Source organism: Anopheles coustani, chromosome 3 (assembly GCF_943734705.1).
Source record: "Anopheles coustani chromosome 3, idAnoCousDA_361_x.2, whole genome shotgun sequence".
In the NCBI taxonomy this organism is placed as follows: domain Eukaryota; kingdom Metazoa; phylum Arthropoda; class Insecta; order Diptera; family Culicidae; genus Anopheles; species Anopheles coustani.
The window spans coordinates 78,032,332-78,052,376 of NC_071288.1; the positions used below are offsets into that span (position 1 = coordinate 78,032,332).

The following is a 20,045-nucleotide window of genomic DNA, read 5'->3' on the forward strand; positions in this document are numbered from 1 at the left end:
GTCGTTGAGCTCAGCGACAAGGTTCAAGTCCGCGATTTATTCGCTATCGGATAAGAGAGGTTGTCTGGGAGAAGATAAATTGTACGATTCGAAACCGGAGAAAAACCCTAAAGTCTCATCCATCATCCTTTGCAAGGTTCTTACTACTTGGTGAATATAATACGAAAGCAATTTTTCAACCCTTCACGCTCGTTTTCTGTAAAACTCTTTTGATGTTGACATGTTAGTTAGTTTATTGCACAATTAAACGAAAAGTACATACATTTCTTAAGCTTAACCTCGCTGGAGGATCAAACATTCGCGTTCCGCTATGTGTCGCAATAATTTAACAATAAATAATTAATCACGGCGCGCACGGAGCGTACAGGAGGCCTCATTGGATAACCTTTTCACGTCGTCCCTTCACGGACACAATTCTTCACGCACGAGCTGACTTCATTCCTTTGCTTTGGGTAAGCCTCCGGTCACAGCGTGTCCGTTGCATCGTTGCATGCTGCAGGTTCGAATCATTTCTGCACGATCGGTGCAGGGCAATTCTCAGCGGATTTCATTAAAGTTTCCACCACTACCACCACCTTCGGCATGCCCTTTATAGGGCCTTCGGATGCATTTGTTTCTTTTTTTAGCGTGTCTTTTTTTATTTGTGTTCATGTTTGCCTCATGCAGCCCTAAGCCCCTTAGTAGGCATTATGCGGTTTGTTTTTCTACATCCCTTTTCATGTTTCTGCTACTGTTTGCGCCAACGTACGACTTGGGTTTCCTCTTTCGTATCTTTTCCTCTTCTTAATGCTATACTATAAGGCACATAACGGGGAGGGTAAAAAGTGGTACATTTTGTGCCGCCTTTTTGTTTCGTTTCGCGATCGAAACGTCCACAGGCTCGCATTCTACCCCGACGCTGCATCGGAAGACTTAATAACTCACTTAACAGCTACGTTTTTGCGTGGCAGTTCTGCTGTTTTTTCCACTCTGAGTTCGCTCCCTTTTTTATTTATTTTTCGTCTCTTGGGACTTCCCTTCGATGGAGAAGGAGAGCTTGAGAGAATGCGCATCAACAGACCACTAATAGCCTCGGCACGCTGCCCATTCCCATCACGTTCACTTTCGTTCACATCTCAGCGCAACACAACCCCTCACACCAAATGACTCACCGCCTTCCGACGGCGATCTAATCCGATCGATACTCATCGTAACTGGGGCGACGCTTGTGTCGCAACGCCATAAGAACCAACGCCAGCACGCCGATGCCCGCCACGATCGCCCCCGTCGTCCCGAGCGTAATCCACAGCACGGACGGTGAAACCGGCCAGTAATCCTCGGGAGAGTCCTGCGGGTCAGCGAGCAGCGATGCGTTGGACGGTAGCATAATTCGGAACGCGATCGAGGCCGTCTCGGTGAGCAGGGGAAGGGCCGTTTCGTTCGCTGCCTCGTGCGTTTCCTCGCCGGACGATGACGTTTCGGTGTCACGCTTGGAGCGGGCGGTGGTGGCACAGTTCTCCTGCGAATTTGGAAGAAAACATTCATCACATATTATGCCACCAGAAATGGTTGGGCGTATGGTTCCTACCACCAGACACTCGCGCCGATCGACGCAGCCGACGATGCGCACGCGCATGATCATCTCGTCACCACTGCGCATACCCTGGAACATGGCCGCCCGGAAACCGAGCCGGTAGCCCAGCGGAGCCTCGAAAACCGGCGCCAGGGGGCTGATGGCGCGCATGAGTGGGTTGAGGCAACCGTTGGTGGTGACGAGTGAGGCCGAGTTGAGGACGGTTCCGGTCGGCGAGAGTCGCTGCATCACCACCTCCGAGAGGCGCGTATAGTTCCATCCTGCAAGTGCACCGGAAGAAAAAGTTCAAGTGTTCCAACGAAACAAATCTTTTTGGTAGAGAACGATTCATTTTTAAATTTTTAAGTAGTGTTTGTTTGTTGAATTGAAAAAAGAAAATTCTCGGTATTCTGTGACCTAGAAAATTATAGGGTTTTTTTTTCATTTTTTCTCTTAGTTAACTTTCTCATCAAATCTAACTTGTCAATATGATCACTGATCATCGATATAAATTAAAAATTTCGAGTTGAAGATATGTGTCCAGTGCCGACAAATCACTAAGATACAAATACTGTAGAAACATTATCTTAAATGAAACAAACTGAAACTCAAACTGTGGCCTATAACATGACTACTTTACGTTCTGTTATAAATTAAACACATTTGTAACATATTGAGCAATTATTTGGTGTAAGAATGAATGATGCAATTCTTCTTACAATTTCAACGTACTGTTTCAAACATTTTGAATGCTTAATACATAAGCATATCATTCGTTATTTTTGGGACTTGTAATCAAAGGATTGCATTGAAATATAGCTAAAATGAAATGAGCACAAACTTGTAGCTCAACTTTAATGATCTTTGACTAAAAAAAGAGTCGCGTCAGATTTTGACGGACGATATTGTATGGGATTTGACAGTTGAAGTCGGTCGTCCGATTTTGTCATTTAATTTTATCGAATGGTCGTATACAATTTTATTTGTCAACACTGGTCAAAATTGGATTTTGAAAACCCGGAAGAAAGACTTTAAGCTAAAAAATAGTTCATTTAAATTTCCTAGAATTTAAAAAATGTCAGAAACACTTGTGAATCTCGAAAAATATCGTGCCACAAATTACTGACAGCAGCCTTCATTTTTTTGTTATGTTAGTTCAACATTCTACGATTGTGTTATTGTTTGATAATTGTTTCCACTCCTTTTTAACTTATTATTTTAATTTTAATTTAACGGATATGCAGTTGAAGATAAATTTTAGATCCCATGCCCAAGCTATTGGAACAGTCTGGCTTTGCTGGAGGAAGCTTGTATTATTGTCAACCGATTGTCAACCAATACAGGACAGGAATCTTAGTTCATTATCTTAAGAATCCTCATTCTGTAAACTATATGATAACGACTTATTTTTTGCCAACGAACTGTTTTTAATTTCCATAAGAACCCATAAGTAATCATACTTGTTTCAATAAAGGTTTGAACTCGTGTTACAAAAACTTCCTACAAACCTTATGATGAAAGTCAAGTATAAGTCATGTCTGGAATCATGTGATAAAATTAATGTATATCAACTGGTTTAAGATCAATCCTTCATGTTGAACATATGTGCAGTGCTATAAAATATTAAGCAAAATTATGTCATCAATTGCCAAATACGATTAGTCGTATGCCATCTAAAACTATCATCTTATTTAAAACAAAACAAGGAGCTAATTACGTACCATCTCCGGCCGAGACCTGCGTTCTCAGCATGAGCTCCTCACCCAACATGACCGCTCCACCCGGCTGAAGAGCCCTCGAAAAGGCTCCTGCCGCTCCATTTGCCCGCCGAAATATTCCCAACTGCGATCGAAACGGTCGCTGGGAACCACCCACTGCAAACGCCGTCCCGGATCCGCTCCGAGCCTGCGGACTATCGTTCGCCACGCCGAGTCTCAGCGAATGCGTTCTGGCCACGATACGCTGCTGGATGCGGCACTGCAGCGTCAACACTGGATCGACAGCCGTCCGCATGCCAGCGATCGCCGGAAACCGGATCCTTAGGCACAATTCCCGAGCCGTTCCGGAGGTTAACTGTCCGCAAGCGACAACACCACAACGTCCGAAGTCGGACCACGCAATGTCCACCAGAAGGCGAGCCTGATCGAGCCGCACCTCGCACCCACTCAGATCCCCTCCGTCGTTCTCGACGTCCACCAGGGGAACACTTTCAAGCGCACTCTGGATGGCAAGGGCCGCCCGGAAGTACCCGCCACTGTTGCGCAGGCAGGCGAGCTCGTTCAGCTGCAGACGGATGGGAGTTCTCGTTCCGTCCGGATCGTCCCGAAGCGAGCGACCAACTCCGGACGGCGGGATGTAGATGTTCGTCGGAGGATCATACCGATATCCTTCACCCGGATCGTTCGTATCCTCGAACCCTTCGTCTCCGAGCGGAGCGAAGGTGGTGCTGGTCGTGGTCGTTGTGGGTCGATTGTAGTTATACCCGGGAGAGGGGGTCGTCTGAACCACGAACACTTCATCCCGTTGGGGAGGCGCCTCCACCGGTGGCAGGTACTCTCCGGAGAGATCGGGACCGAAAACAGGTTCATCGGCCGCCGGAATATCTTCCTGCAACACCGGCGGCAGGTAGTTCCCCGCGACGGATGACACCGGAGGTGCTGGAGGTTCGTCCGCAAAGGGAACCGATTCGGGTGGAAGATAACTTCCGGCCGGTGGATCATAACTGTACCCTCCCTGGGTCACTCCGCTGTCCCTCTGCGGTGTACGGTTCACAATAATTTCTGGCTGCAATCCCCCCGCACCGTACCTTCCCACCGTCACCCCACTGTCCCTTCTCGGGGGCACAAGCGCTCGGGTGATCGAAGCCGAGAAAACACTTCCACTTCCGATCGCCGGATCGGCCACTACGAAACTGCACACACCGATCACAAACGCACATAATGTACCGTACCGCATCGTAGCAACTCCCGAAATGACCACCGAAACGCTACTGACTCCTGGTCCGGTTATTTCGGGGGGTTTTTATAACAAATCCCTGCTCGAAACTTGGTCAAAAATTCGGTTGTCCTAAATGCGACAGAAAACACCGCACGAGAGGTGACAGAAAAGAGAATTACCCGGGGCAGCGTTTGGCAAGAATTTTTAATCATCATCACACGGGGCACGATTTGCGCGGTTCAAAACTACGAAAGACTTCAACGCCACCATGGGGAAGCGCAAGCGACGAACCCCTCCGGGACGAACGCGCGCGATTGTGTCGTGATTGAGGCATTGCACCCCAAATGGAAAACAACCCAACGGTCGTGGTGGTGGTGTTGGTGGTGGTTGAAGGAAGAGATCATGTGCGTACGACAATGAGCTGCCAGCGTGCGCGATGTCACTTTCGATGCGTTCACGATCCGAACAAAATTTTCGATTGTTTCGCTCCGCAGCCGGGAACAACGATCATTCGCCTTTTTGTTGTGGGCCGAAGTGGGAAATGCGAATGCGTACGTCAAAATATTGACACTCCCGAGGCACGGGAAAGCGTGCGCCGGAAGTCGTGACAGAGCCGTAAAGAACGACGGACGAGGAAATTTCTCCTACTGTCTCGAATGTTTTCGCTTTCGTTCGAAATGACCTTTCCGGGGACGACGGTGTTGGCGCATGCACAATACGTCTTTCGTGTCCGCTATTTGGCACAAGTTGAACCAAGTTCGATGCACTAGAATTCATTTTAAAAAGTGCACGATTTTTCACGGAGCACGGTTTTTGGGTGGTGCTTTCTCCTCGGGACCTGATTTACTTTTTGAAGGAAGGTTAATTGGTTCTGTCTGTTCTAGCGCGCAATTTATTTACCCAAACGGTGCAAACGAAGAGCGAGGATCAAGAAAGAGATTTTGTTTATGTCGCTCTTATTTATACTTTTTTAGGGCGAAATGTGTGCCTAGTGATTGGTACTAAATGCTCTCAAGAGGCCCCGAACCTCCAAGGAGCAAGTTCGTAGAATTTTTACTTAACCAAACATTCTACAGAATTCATCAATCTACTAAGATCGAAAAGTAATAAACTGGACTTGGTCAGTATTACAATAATGGGTAATTTTACTGTATAACGAAATAATCAAAGGATGGACCGGTATATAATCAGAGTTGAAGAGTAACAGAAGGAAAATGTTTTATAGGCAATCCATTCGAAACAAACATCTATTTGCATCAATACAACAAAATTTTAGAATATATTAAGCATGGGGCTGACATACATAATGTGTTGAAAAACTTAAACAGTTTCATTTAACTGATAACCAGCAATGCTTTTTAACATATCCCATTAGATTTTGCCATACATTTGGAAAAGATGCATATCATTCTGAATAAAAATCGTTATGCCTTCTAAAACGATGTAAGTTTTTTTTAACCAATATTGTATGCGGATCTTAATTAGCGAAGTAAAGTTATACAATTTTCTACTCTATTTATTGAACTAGAATTGTTAGACAAAATTTAAAAATCTATCATCGAGGAATCAGCCAGAAATCTTAATGATTGTAGGATCAAAGTAAAAGCTAAAATTGATTTTTTTGAAAAATATGTAAAAAAACAAAAATTTATCATTTTTTGAACGGTATCGAATAGGGGCGTCGCTCATTTTACCACTTAGAGGCCAACATGAGTGTAAATCCACCACTGACCAACTGGTCTAAACTCGATAGTTTTACAAAGTACAATATCTTTGTGTCTTTCAACGTCGTCAAACAAATATTGCAATTTCGATTCCTTAGATTTCTTTAGTTTTTGACTGTAGAATCTAAGTGAACTCCATGCTCATGACTTCAATTAAATAAAAACCGCTGCTCCTGGGAAAACTTTCCTACAAACAAACCTCTGATTAAAAGCACCTCGCTTCATTAGCCGCGTGGAAAAATAAAACCATTCAACGGCAAGAGAAATGTGATAAATAAATCGATAGTACACACACTCAAATGCATTATAAATTGCCAAACCCTTTCCACTCCCGCGGTCGCGCCAATCGATCACTATCAAGTGCACACTTCTCGAGCAGACCAATTACCGGCCGGAATCAGCCGTCGCTTGCCAATAATTGCCGTGCGCCCATGCTAGTCCCCGGGTCCCTCCATTTATCTTCCTTTCAACGCGCCCAGCGTACAGTGGCGTGCTTTTTTTCGCATCATGGAATTCTCCTTTTTTCGCGTATTTTTCGCCCCTCGCATGTAGGAGCCATTTTTCACCTCCAGCCGACACTAATGGATGTCCGATTAAGATAGGGTGCAATGGGTGCAATTGCAGCTGCAGTTCGATATGTTTATGTTGCACAGTGTGTGCAAGTGTGTGTGCGTGTGTTTTGAATCGGGTGTGAGGACATTGTGGCAGTACTGAAATAAAAAAAAAATCTCGCTCGAGACTCGCAGAGATTCTGTTACAGTTCAATTCAATTGAAGCGAGTGTAAAATATGTCTTTAACGTCTTTGCCCGCCTCTCAATGTGTCCCAGAAGGAAAACAAGTCCCAACACAAGCCAATCGAACAGTTCCCGGTAAAATAACTTGCGGTCATACCATTCCCTTAAGCGCTTTGCTTTGACTGGCTCTTCGTGGTGATTAGGTGGTGAAGATTTCAAACCAATCCGCAATCCTTTCGTCACCTTGGGCTGTACGCGTCTTTTCGCCTTCCTTTCCCTCCTCCGGGAGGGAACTCGCCGCTTCTTATAAATGATCTGTTTAATCTACATGCGTTCGGCAACACCAACGTCACGCAAGACGGTGTCCATTCCTCTCTCAAGAAGTTGCGGTGCGGTTTACATCAGTGAGCGCCTAACGAGCAGAGCGCCTAGAGCCTGTTGGACAGACGGACGCCCCAAGACGCCCGCTTCTCCTCGCGCACGAACAAGTCCGATTCAATAAAGCTACGCATAATTTTTAAGCCCGATCTCCTCTTCGCCGGAGGATGATGATGGTAGGCGACCATGCGATTGCGGGTACCGAGATTAATAAAGCCAGATAAAATGCACGCCGCATTGATATGTGATAAAATCTTAATAATGTTATAATTATACTGCGGAACCTTGCAATCGTCCCGTAAATAAACATCGGTACATATTGCCTGCGGCGACGACGAAGAGACGGAGGGAGTATGGGGAATGGACGGCATGTACGTACACTGTATGCTCATGTTAAAGTGAATTTCGTGTTCGTTTTATTTTTCCACCGTTTTGTTACATCAGTTTAGTAGTTTACCTGCTCTTTAACACAAGCACTGGACGGTGAAAACGACAATGTAAAATGTTCTGAATTGATTTTGCGTCAAAGAGTTTTTTTTTAACAGAAATTCAAAACTGTATTCAAAACATACTCAAAAGAATATGTGCATACCAGCTTATTCAAGTAGAATTAAATTCTTCACAAATGGCTTTAATACGTTTACTACACAAAATTAACATGCCAAAGCAGGGAAAACCACCAAACAAAGTTGAACAGATGTAAAACATCTTGATTTGAATGCGTTTCCTTTAAATTTAAAATTAAAATATTAATATTATTTCACAAGATAAATATTAGTTCACAAGATAAATATTATTTTAAAACACAAATATTATTAGAAATTCTAATGTACAAAAGGCTAAATCAATCAACACATTTGGCTTTCATCACTTAAATTGTCAACTTTGTTCAAAAATATAATCCATAAACATTTTACCTATCAACGGCATTTTTCAATCATGTTATTCATTTGTTGTGTTTGCATTTGTTTTAAATAAACTTGTTTAGTTGTCGTTTTTCCAATCGCATATTGGCATAGTCACATGAAATACTCTTGTAAGTATGAAATCATGTTTGATAGAACAACTGTAACCTTGGGAAAATGTAATGTGTTTATGTTAAATGTTTATATTTATACCATAAGTTAGCTTAAAATAATTTCCAAGTATGAAATTTTATTCAACTATAAACATGACTCATAACTGCTTTCATATTTTACCATTTCATGTTATTTTTTTAACGTTCATCATTTCCTAACTTGATTTTACACAGTTCCACATGGCCTTTAAAAAACTAACGTTTGAAATATTTTATTCTGAGTGTGCCCTTCCGTGTGACGTTGGTCAAACCATGGACTAGACCTTATTTAATTTTGATATTTAAAAATTTGTTTGAATGATTTTAAACATGCAGATTTAATACCAGAAAACCAACAAATTTGTCCCTTGCCCCCAGAAATGATTTTCAATTTTGTCTACATTTCTTCTTAGAAACTTCCGTCGTATTTCTTTTTAGTGGCTCCTAATGTATCTGTTGTGTATTTTATTAAATTGCATCAGTTTTAGAAAGTTCCACAAAAACGTTAAATACTTTCATTAATTTTCCATGTCTTATACGAATTCTTTTGACTAACGAACAGCGCTCGCCTTTTCCACCGTGCGTCGAGGGGAAAAAGGGACCGCACAACCGAGACACGCCTGATTGGAATATGCAAAACCGATCATGCTTTCCATCCATTAACCAAACTGCACTACAAGATCGCCTTCCGTCCGTTACCGCGTGTGGGCCCCTTTTTTTGCTTCGACTTGCCATCTTTCCTGCCCTTCCCAGCCCCCGAACGAACGAGATCACTATCGGTGCGGTCTTTACCGCCGGAAAGCGCTTTGCAAACACACATTCGGATCACCGCCGATCTATGCCACGACGGGGCGGGGCGGGACACAAAGCATAAAAAAAAGCCGATCCAAAACACTCCGCCCTCTGTCGCGACTCGAGATCGTCGCGATCGTTGCACATTAATTGCAGCTTCATGTAACCCCGCTTGGCCGAGGGCGGTACGGTTCGCATTCGCAAGACAAAACATTTCAATTTTCACGCACCCCACACACACACACCGCGTTGTCTCCGTCCGATGGCTCGGGTCGGGTGGGTTGATTATTTTATAGTGCAACAACTCCATCCAGCACTCGGATCCTTTGCATCCGATCGACGGATCCTTTGCGGTTTCGACGGAAATTAAACACTCCTCTGGCTGGGCTGGCCGCCTTTCGGGCGGGCATTCGATGGGAGGGAATTGTTTTAATTACATCTTTATCGGGCACGAAGAGCAAAACCGCAAACCCGCTCGCGTTGAGGAAAGTATTTAATTGCATGACATTTTATGGGAGGGAAAAATGGAACCACTCGAACGGGACCGATCGGTTCTCACTTTGACCGGACTGCCTTTTAATTAATTTCTGTGGATTTTTATGTGGCGAAAGAAATGCTAACGAACACAAACCGTGGGATGCGAGCTGGAGGACCGTGCGGCTGTGATAACTCAGGGCAAGTGTTATGGGGCTTTCGATTTGACTGCCCTGGGCGGCACTTCGTTTATGTTCTGCTTAATTCTGCTGCAAGCGGTTGAAATGCTAAGAAAACCAGACGTGCCGCTTTTCCGGTGCCGGAACGGGACAAATTGATTACGCGATGGCAAACAAATTCCGGCGGACAGATGAATGTTGCATTTGGCACATTTGCAAGCCCATTTTATCTGCCACGGTTTTAATGCGACTGCGGTTACGATTAATGCTTTTTTTTTGCGGACTAGAAGAATTGCAATATTATCGGGTTCAGGTTTCTCTTACGTGCCGTAATTTTGTGGTTCATAAAAAACCAATAAAAAATACATTCCGAATATCTGATTTTACGACAGACGAACATTTTTTTTTTTTGTTTTTCGTTAAGTTGTGGTTGAAATTTCACATGCAACTCGAATGACTTGCTTGTTGATGTTGGATATCGTTTTACGAAAAATATTACGACAAAAGACGTGACGGGAACGACGGGCAGCAAAACCGATCGCGATCGATGATAGAACATGCAGTGAAGCCTTTTTGCATGTCTTCAACTGAAATTCGAACCCTTTTTTACTTGAATTGACCTACCTTTCACTTGCATGAAATAGGGACGTTGAATGAATATTGAACAACTGAGGTCATTCTGAGATCGACTTAAATTAAATCATGGCTACAAAGCAGATCAAGTGTATGAACCAATGTTAAAGCAACCTTTCTATTTGTTTATTTTGGTGTATTTTCTCATGTCTGCATAATTCAATTTATACGTAACCGATCAGAGTTGCTCTTTCACTTCGTTCAGACAGCCACACCCGAACAGAAGCTGTAGAAAATTAATTTGTAACCGATCCGTGCGCGCGATCCCATCGATCAAAAACATCGGCCCTATTCCGGGGAACGGTCGTTCCCGGGAAGGGTCGTTCCCGACGATTTTGACAGTATAACAGAAGGCGTTATAGTAGGCGGTATTTTTACAGCCGAAATCAATCGTCTCGTTTGTTTACTATAGTTTGTTTACGTTTGTAATGTGATTTGTGTAGTTACAATTGCTCAAAACATGAATTTTATTCATTTTCCCATCATAAATGACGCTGAAACATGATAAAATTAAATATGTACCACCAAAAGCTTTGGTTAACCTTCACGTGTTACCTACGTAAACGTTCAACCGGTCTTCCCAGAGATTCCGTGTTCCTGTACTTCAGACAAAAGACCTTTTTATTGAGATGTCGGAGCGATTTGAAACTTTAAGTGAAGATACTTGGGGATTTATTTCAAAATATAGTGCATTAGTCATAAATTTAAAAATTTATTACGTATATTTATTTGCGGTTCCAAAAACTTTCACCTTTCACATCTAAAACCAAGTTATGTGCCAAAGAATACGCTCATCACACCCCGTTCCGTCGTGATGTTTTTAACACGTTTAAGCGCTACGTCGGTCCCGTGGGGCCAACAGTGTCCTTTCCCGGCGTCAGTATGCTCGGACAGACCCGTAAGTTAGGTCGGCGTTTCTACGACTTGCTGGCAGAACGGAAATGCAATTTGCGCATAGCGCTTAACGTGTTAATTATGACGCGTCTGTTTACCAGTCTTACAACCACATCCGCTACGGGTTGCAAGCTCGTTTCACGACTAACCCCCGGACGTTCTAGAGCCACGTAAACTCCCGCTGAGATAACCCTCTAATCCCCCTTTCTTTATCCTCTGGGTCAGTAACTGCCTCTTCCCCTTCTAGCATGCACAGCTATGAGCTTTATTATATGGCCAGGCTATATGGCTAGGCTGTAGCCTGCTACCACCTCTACCTGCTATCGCGGTTTCAATCCTTCCTCTCAGGTCGCTCCTTTAGGGTGAGAGTGCCGAATCATTTCTCTTTTCTCTTTATGTCCTTCAGGGGAGCGTCCTGAGTCCTCTCCTATTTTCCATCTTCTTCAACGACTGCGAGGGTGTTCTTCCTGGTGTTGGGCACTACCTATATGCCGATGATGTCACCACCTTGGCTGCCATTCTCTCCAAAGATCCCTCAATGACTTTTCAGCGTGGTGCTCCGTAAACGGCCTAGTGCTCTGTCCACAAAAATGTATCGTTCGGACGCATTCATGATCCGATCTGTTTCGATTACTTTGTGGGAATCCTTTGTGGGAATCCACTTACAAGGGTATCTGTGGTGAAGGATCTTGGGGTGTGGCTGGATAACCGGATCACTTTCTTTGACCACATCAATTTAATAGTGGATAGAGAGATCAGGACACTTGGCCTTATAACGCGCATGTCAGCAGCCCTTTTTGTTTGAGGGCGCTGAACTGCTGTTGGGTCCGCCCAATATTGAAATACTCCTGTGTTGTGTGGTCCCCTGCGGGGGTTACATCAATGAACAGACTTGAAAGTGTGCAGCGCAAGTTTACTCGCCTCGCTACGAGACGTTTTGTCAACGACTCTGCATTTCCTATTCCCCATAACCCGTCGCGTCGCATTTGCTCGGACTTTCAGCAAAAACATGCGGCCACCCAATCCTTGTTCATCGCGAACCTCCTCCTCCATGACCTTGATGCCCCTCTCCTTCTATCTTCCTTACCCTGCTACATCCCTTCGCGTCATCTTCGTGATAGATGATGACCCCCCTTTCCTGCTTCCCACTTGCCGGACAAGTTCTGGCAAGTAAAATATTTTATGTAGCTTTTCCGAAAATTGTAAAAAAAAATTGCATCTAGGACTGAACTAAACTGCACAAAAAGCAAACTTCCATTTATAATATACCATGGCATGGTCTAAACTGGTAGGTGGTTGTAGATGTGAAGGGTGAATTTTTAAGAAAACACAAATAAATATACGTAATAAATTTTTAAAATTAACACTCATACACTTATCATTTAGAAAATAGCCTCAAGTATCATCACTGAAAATTTCAAATCGCTCCGACATCTCGATAAAAAGATATGAGGTCTGAAGTACAGGAAAACGGAATCTCCCATACAAATTTATAGGCTACACGGGTTGACCGGTTGAACGAGTAAGGGGTGTCGACCGAAAAATGCAAATAACAATCATTTAAATTCCTTTAAAAAACAATTTGGTTTAGCAAAACGATAGAAAATTATTTTTTCTAGTCATTCTGAAAGTTTCATGCCGATACGACAATCCAATCAAAAGTTATTTGAAAATAAAACTCCAAAAACTACCCGGGTAGACGATTGAACGGATGCTCAAAGAGCAGCAAAAATTTTCCTCATACAATGCGGGAACGACCGTTCCCGCGTATAACAGTTTAACTTTGGCGTAGAACAGAAAACGAACATTTTTTAAAAAATTTGACAGTTAAACGTAAACAAACTACGGGAACGACCCTTCCCGGGAACGACCGTTCCCCGGAATAGGGCCGCATGAGTGCGAATTTACAAAATGAAGCAAAGAAAAAACCACCAAGAAACCGTCAAGGCACGAAGGCAAAACATTAACCTTAGTCGCTGGCGGATGGCGAAAAAATTCGGCCACCACCCATTTACCGCTACGCAAAAATCCAAAACCGATATCTTCATCGCATTCCTCTGCCATCGTTTCGCGGAACGGTTGGCCCCTTGGCTTGAAGGGTTGGGACGGGGGGGCTTGGAATTCGTGTCCCAATCATGTCCGAGTACGTAGCCGTAGCCCTGCGATGGACGTCTTGTCATCTTTCTATATGGCTTCGTACGTGCCAAAAACAAACAACAATTTACGGTGTCGGTGCCGGTGTCCGCCACAAAACCGCGAGGCCCACAATTATGGTATTGCATATCGTGGAGTTTTTCCTTCTGCCGGTGGCCCGCCCTACCCGTCTTGCACTTCGACGCTCGTTTAACCGATGGCTTACGTCTACGACCCTCGAGAACTGCCCGGTTTCGTGGGAGAAACGACTACTAACCCTTTGATGAATGTAAACTTTTACAGAAGTTCAGGTCTACTTAAAGATTATGTAAAATCGTTATAAATAATATTTTTCCAATTGCAGTATTTTTCACACAAGTTGTTAAAAATATTCGCATAAATATTTTTATTTGCCCAATTTTGGAAAAATCACAACAATTTGTATGTCCCAAACGTTTTACACTAAACAACATAAAGGGTTCTTTTTTGTAAATAAACCATACGATTTTTTATTTTGATTTAGTATTGTCTTCCATACCTTCAATTTACTATCAATTTAACACTAGAGTACATTGCTTTGGATTCTTGCCCGAATGCTTTTAAGGGGTCATTTTAACCCCTATTTTGAAATGCTATAACTTTTTGTCGTTTTTGAAGATTTTTCAAATCCGTAAACGGTTACTTTTCAGTCTAATTGTTGACTATTGTTTGGCGTTTTTAATCTTTTGATGAACCATTTCATCATTCCGCTAGCTCGGTGTAAAGCAAAACAAGATCGATGTGAATCGAATTTTAATCCTTTTCAAATTTTATTTTTTCAAAATGTAATTAAAAAAAATGTGTGCGTTTTAATGCTTATATATTAGGCCACCTTTAAAATATAATTTCATATATTTAAGATAACAAATGACGCCACAAATTGACCATTTAGATGTAAAATAAAAGCTCTCATTTCGATCTGAAAGTACCAGAAGTTGAGATGAATCGGTACGCGTGGTGTTTTAATACCCAACGTGCAAAGGAACTGTTGAAAGATCTATTCATCCATGTTGTCTAAATTAGCTGGAGGTTGTATATACCTTGGAATGAGTTAGCCGATTGTCTCGGGTTGCACAACTTCGAATATTAACACGTACACGACTATACTCCACTTCTTTCATACAATAACTATCGAGAACTATTGAAAATTTCAACTACCAAACTAGTTTAAAACAGTAAAATTTATGAACAACAGACACAGCACTGCACAGATGCAAGCGGTCCGCAAACACAAAGCCGGACTTAGCTGAATAAGTTGTCAAAGGTTCGTTGGGTAGCGAGGGATTACAGTTTTAGTCGTTCTTAAACACGTTGACTGCCATGTCACACAAAAGTGGGTGACAGCAGAAATCAGTTCTAAAACGTGATTGACCCATAAATAAATGAAAAAATTATAGTAATATTTAATATCAACTCTTTGGGAAGCTCAGTTTTTGCTTAGCCTTTAAAAATCGTTAGTTTAATAAATTGTATAGACAAATTTTATTTAAAAAGAATGTACTAAAAAAGTGTGCTAAAAACGTTTGGCAATCAACTTGTTAAGCCATTCTATCTGGCTTTTTGTCAGGCTAGAAATCTCTTTGCAAAAATTATAAAAGCATGTTAGAATTTTGATAATTGTTTGATCGTGAAGTCAACTGGAAACATGAGGTATGTGATAAAGCTTTCTATACCTAGTTTATCTATTGATCCAAGTCTATAAAATGATTTTGCACAGTTCGAAACAATAAGGAACTCCCTGTTCTCTGCTATTTAATTTACATGTATGTTTTTCTAGTCGTTCTACGTTAAATCTTACATTGAAATAACTTCAAAGTACAGGAAAATCCACATCATAAAAATAGAAATTCGGTATTTTTGGTATTCGTTACCCCCAAGGGTTAACCCGTACCATACCGCACCGTCGACCGCTCTCGATGGATCGATCGATCGCTTTCGGTTCAAAAATATTATTCACCGTCAGCGGAATCGAAAGACTTCAACGGCCGATAAGAGACGAGCCGTTGTTGCATGTTGCTGCTGCGGGGAGCGGCAGGGAATGTTGTACCGATCTCATGTTACGGTACGCCGAAGCAGAAACGATGACACTCCTCCCATCACGGGAAGGAATATGTCGAGGGTTTGCCCCGTGTGTACTCTTTCCTTTTGCGTACTATTTTTCCTTCCTTCCTTTCTTTTGCCTTCCCGTGTTGTGTGTTGATGTGTTCAAGTGTCAAATAAGGCAACGTCTGGGCGCGTGTTCGTCATCTGGCGGGCTGTCTGTGGCTGAAGTGATTCTTTTTTTTTTGTGCGCCCGATGAGAATCGCTTTGCTGATCAATCAATCGACGAGCTGTCGATGGTGAGATGTGTTTTCATGCCGCGATCGCGATCGTAAATGAGGTTTTTTTTTCATCGCTATTTTTTACTGTCCGATATCCGGGGTTGATGTCATCCATATCTCGTCTCCCCGTGGCAGGATATAGCACTTCGAAGATATCAATCTCAATTTCCACTTCTTACTTTGTTAATTAATGCTCGTCGTCTCATTATTTATTTTTTTGTTTTTTGCAGACGCACGGAAGCCGAACGTTTTGAAAGATGTCAAGTGGTCTGCTTAAAGTGGACCATCCTTCGAACAATGGCTCGGGTCTGGTGCCAGGTCGGTTATCGCTCAGCAGCGACAACCTGACGACGACGGGCAGCAGCAACCGGTTGGGCAATGGCGGGGAACGTGGAGGATCGCTCACACCCAACATCCTGCCATCAATGGACCGGCTCAGTGCGCCGATCATTACGCGCCGAAAATTCAGCTTCCCCGCCAACCTTCACTCGACGGCCCTGCTCGGGTTCCCGGAGATCGGCCGAGGGGACGGGTTCACCGGCAGTGGTTCGTCCCTATCCGCCGCCGGAACAGCCCTCTCCGCACGGCGGCGGCTTAGCAACGTGAGCGACGTCGTGACCCGCAAGCTTTCCAGTACGATCGGTTGGAAGCAACCGGTGTTGCCATCGCAGGATATCATCACGCAGGGCAAGTGCCTCTGTGGCCAGTACATCCGGTGCCGGTTGAAGCGCTCGGGAGTGTTCAACCGCAAGCTGGGACTACAGCGTATCCGCAGCATCGTCGGGACGCCCTCCATACACGTGGTTCGCGAGGTTTTTCCCGCTTTATTGAGTGTAAGCATTGAGAAAGATTAAGCAAGAGTTCCTTCTCATTCTAACAAGAGCACTCTCGTAGGTCGGGGAAGAGCTGGAACGTATGTATCCCCGCATCTACAATGGCATCGCACGACAACTGACGCGGTTCGGACGAGGCGAACTGAAGACACCCGAAACGGCACCCGTCCTCCTCAGCGCCATCGCCCGCGACCTGTTCAAGGCGGACATTACGTGGGGGAAAGTGGTATCGCTGTTCGCCATCGCTGGCGGTCTCTCGGTTGACTGCGTACGCCAGGGACATCCGGACTACCTGCCCAAGCTGGTCGAGGGCGTTGCGGACGTGATCGAAGATGAGCTGGTCAGCTGGATCTCCGAAAACGGTGGATGGGTAGGTGTTGACAATCCTGAAGAATATTTTTTTCAAAATTAACCTTAATATTTCTACCGGGTTTTTTTTACTCTAGATCGGATTGGCAAACAAAGTGCGTCCACCTCAGGAGGAGATCACGTTCACCGGTCGGTGTTTGGTGGGAGCGAGCTGTGTTATAGGACTGTTTATAATCGTATTTCTACTTAAAACGCTAGGGTTGTATTTATTTCCAAATATATTCTCTTAAACAAAACACTGCGAAAACTTTTCCACTACATAGAAATCCGAAAGTAAACAACAACACAGTGTTTTGAAACAAAAGCTGATGTGCTAGAGTTTCTGCTATAGAAGCTTTATTCACTTTTGCAAATAACCATCAAAGGAAACTCAAATCTCTGCCGAAGGAATCTACTGCATCGTCTCTTATCATCAGAACGCAATGGACCAGTTTTGAGATAATAATAATGTGCTTTCGGAAAAGATGGTCTGATCTAAATTTATTAGCATTAACATACTTGATGCGTTGTCCAAAAGGGAATTGGCATACAATTAAGCTAACTATGTTACTTTAAAAATACCAAAACAAGCTAGGATGCTACTAAAACTTGGAAAATGCGGTGGACATTCTTTTACTAGCCTTGAAAACGAAAACAGCTACATTGAGGTGACGCTGACACACTGATTTTTCTCTTAGTTTAACGACGTTGCGTCTAGTAATCTCTGGGTTTTTTTTACTGAAATCAAGCAGAATAACCTTCCCAGTGCTATCAAATTTATCTGAATATAGAACCGTGAAAATGTTAAATAAAATCCCAAGCAGACTCTTCTCTTTTCCTCCTTGGCGTAACGACAGTGGCGAATATAAATTACCACCGCAAATTGTTGGAAAACTGCCAAATAACTGATCAACGGTTATTCTCTCTTTGAATATCTTCAACGGCTTACTGTATACAACTACAAATTTGACTTGCTTGCGTGCAAGAAGACGAACTACGTTCAAATACAAAATTAACCTACTAGAATGAAATTTGTCGGAACGGTACATGATCCAGCTGGGTTCAGATTGGAACTATCAACACTAGCCCAAAGATGAAGTGATCACGACGATCTTCGCGGAAAGGTGATAGTGGTTCGCCGTCCGTGTTTGTTTCCAATAAATGAGAACGGCAAGCAATAATAACACCACCAGCAGCAGCAACAACAGCTAGCAGCCGTCGATAACAGCTACGTTGTAGTATTTCTTTCCGATTCCGGCGGTGGCGCAGTGCAATAAAGTGTAGGCCGTGTCGATGAGGTAGATCGGCCCGCGGTGGTGTCCCCCTGGTGTCACGATATCATGTCGTCGCTGTCGTCGACGTCTTCGTTGCTGGCAGGTGGCGCCGGCCATCAGCAGCAGCAGCAGCATCAGCAGCCTCGCTCGCCCATAGTGGCTGCGGCCGTTGCTGCCGCCGCAGCCATCACGTCGTCGACGATCGGAACACCCGTCGCCGGCGGTGGCGGTGCCAAGCTGAGCAGCGCCGTCGGTTGGGCCAACAAACGGAGCCCCATCCATCATCTCACCACGAGCCAAGATGTGATTAATCAGGTGAGCAAAAACGGAACCACCCAACCAGCAGTTCCTCCACCCCACGACGACGACGACGAGAACGAGCTGTCAACGTTGTCGCTAATCAACCCGTTTCAAGGTTGTACACCTTCGAAGATTATCCCCGGGGGGGGAGGTTTGTTTATTCTGTTTATCGCATTCTCACACCCACCCACTCGTCTTTGGGTTTGTTTTTTTTTTTCGTTTTCGTTCCACGCAGGGAAAATGTCTCTGCGGTGAGTACATTCGGGCCCGGCTGAAGCGGTCCGGTTTGCTCAACCGCAAGACCCTCCAGCGGCTGCGCAACTCGATGGAGGAATGTGCGGCCGAGGCGGGTGCCGGCGTCGTGGTGCGCGAAGCCTTTCCCATCCTGAACGAGATGGGCGAGGAGCTGGAGCGGATGCACCCGCGGCTCTACATCAACGTCAGCCGGCAGATCTCGAACGAACCGTGGGGCGAGCTGACGGAACCGGACACCGTCGGTTACCTGCTGCACGTGGTCGCGAAGGATCTGTTCAAGAGTGGCATCACCTGGGGCAAGGTGATATCGTTGTTCGCGATCGCCGGCGGGTTGGCGGTCGATTGCGTCCGGCAGGACCATCACGATTACCTCCGGCAGCTGATCGAGGGCACGACCGACGTCATCGAGGAGGACCTGAGCGGGTGGCTGGTGGAGCGGGGCGGCTGGCTTGGCCTGCAGGACCATGTGCATCCGCCGGTGGCCGAAATTAGTCTCACCGGATGGCTCAGCATCACCGTGCTCACCCTGTTCGTCATCTACGTCGTGTCGCTGTTCCTGCGGGTACTCGGAACCAACTACAACGTTACACCGGCGGCGGCCACCCGCTCTGACTAATCTCCTGGGGCTCGAATATGCAATGCAAAAGCAAATCTCCTGTTATCGCTTACTACCACTTATTATACTTCCACTAACAAGCATTCCAAAAACAAAAAACAAAAAACGCCTCCCTTGTAACCTTGGGAACGAAAAATCAACCCGATCGATTGTGGCGCAGCAATTTCTCCAAGGGCCTATCGTTTGTCGTTTTCGACTTTCCATCGCTTTTTTTTATCGCTAAACGTGGCGCATTCGTAACCCTATATGCAATATACAGATAAATTTACTGGTGATAATACTAACTGCTAAAAGCAACGAATAGCTAACGAAGTACGAAACACACGTCGACGAGGCGAGGGTAGGTGTCGATTATGATGCATAATGTTTTGTTGTTTAGTTTAGTATGTAATGTTTATTATTGTTTCTATTTAAAGCGTATGTTTTACTATTGTATGGGAACGTTTGTTCACATCCTCCCCCGGGGAGGATTAATTCTTTAGTTTTTTTTTATTTTCTTTTTCGGTTTTGGTAGCGGTGTGGTGAGAAAAGCAATGATCGTATTTGTATGTAGCAGCTTATATAGTGTGA

The 20,045-nt window shown here is 44.3% G+C and overlaps 3 protein-coding genes across 3 annotated transcripts; 2 read left to right on the forward strand and 1 right to left on the reverse strand.

Moving 5' to 3' along the window:
* Positions 1-1,168: 1,168 nt before the first annotated feature.
* Positions 1,169-4,507, reverse strand: LOC131267105 (uncharacterized). The gene is made up of 3 exons (XM_058269881.1): positions 3,274-4,507; positions 1,568-1,833; positions 1,169-1,498 (listed from the first exon to the last, which is right to left on the reverse strand). Exons 1-3 carry the CDS (start codon positions 4,505-4,507, stop codon positions 1,169-1,171), a joined length of 1,830 nt encoding a protein of 609 aa, XP_058125864.1.
* An 11,599-nt stretch (positions 4,508-16,106) lies between these two features.
* LOC131261055 (bcl-2-related ovarian killer protein-like) lies at positions 16,107-17,281 on the forward strand. The gene is made up of 3 exons (XM_058262951.1): positions 16,107-16,682; positions 16,744-17,052; positions 17,129-17,281. Exons 1-3 carry the CDS (start codon positions 16,107-16,109, stop codon positions 17,279-17,281), a joined length of 1,038 nt encoding a protein of 345 aa, XP_058118934.1.
* An 853-nt stretch (positions 17,282-18,134) lies between these two features.
* LOC131261058 (bcl-2-related ovarian killer protein-like) lies at positions 18,135-19,612 on the forward strand. Its single transcript, XM_058262955.1, has 2 exons — positions 18,135-18,619; positions 18,840-19,612. The coding sequence occupies exons 1-2, from the start codon at positions 18,371-18,373 to the stop codon at positions 19,473-19,475; spliced, it is 885 nt and encodes a 294-aa protein (XP_058118938.1). The 5' UTR covers positions 18,135-18,370; the 3' UTR covers positions 19,476-19,612.
* Positions 19,613-20,045: the final 433 nt, after the last annotated feature.

Coding starts and splice junctions, on each gene's coding strand:
- LOC131267105 (XM_058269881.1), bottom strand. CDS start 4,507: ATGCGGTACGGTACATTATGTGCGTTTGTGATCGGTGTGTGCAGTTTC. Junction 1,834..3,273: donor GCAGGTCTCGGCCGGAGATG/GTACGTAATTAG, acceptor GTGCACTTGCAG/GATGGAACTATACGCGCCTC. Junction 1,499..1,567: donor ATCGGCGCGAGTGTCTGGTG/GTAGGAACCATA, acceptor CCAAATTCGCAG/GAGAACTGTGCCACCACCGC.
- LOC131261055 (XM_058262951.1), top strand. CDS start 16,107: ATGTCAAGTGGTCTGCTTAAAGTGGACCATCCTTCGAACAATGGCTCG. Junction 16,683..16,743: donor TTTTTCCCGCTTTATTGAGT/GTAAGCATTGAG, acceptor GCACTCTCGTAG/GTCGGGGAAGAGCTGGAACG. Junction 17,053..17,128: donor TCTCCGAAAACGGTGGATGG/GTAGGTGTTGAC, acceptor TTTTTACTCTAG/ATCGGATTGGCAAACAAAGT.
- LOC131261058 (XM_058262955.1), top strand. CDS start 18,371: ATGTCGTCGCTGTCGTCGACGTCTTCGTTGCTGGCAGGTGGCGCCGGC. Junction 18,620..18,839: donor GCCAAGATGTGATTAATCAG/GTGAGCAAAAAC, acceptor CGTTCCACGCAG/GGAAAATGTCTCTGCGGTGA.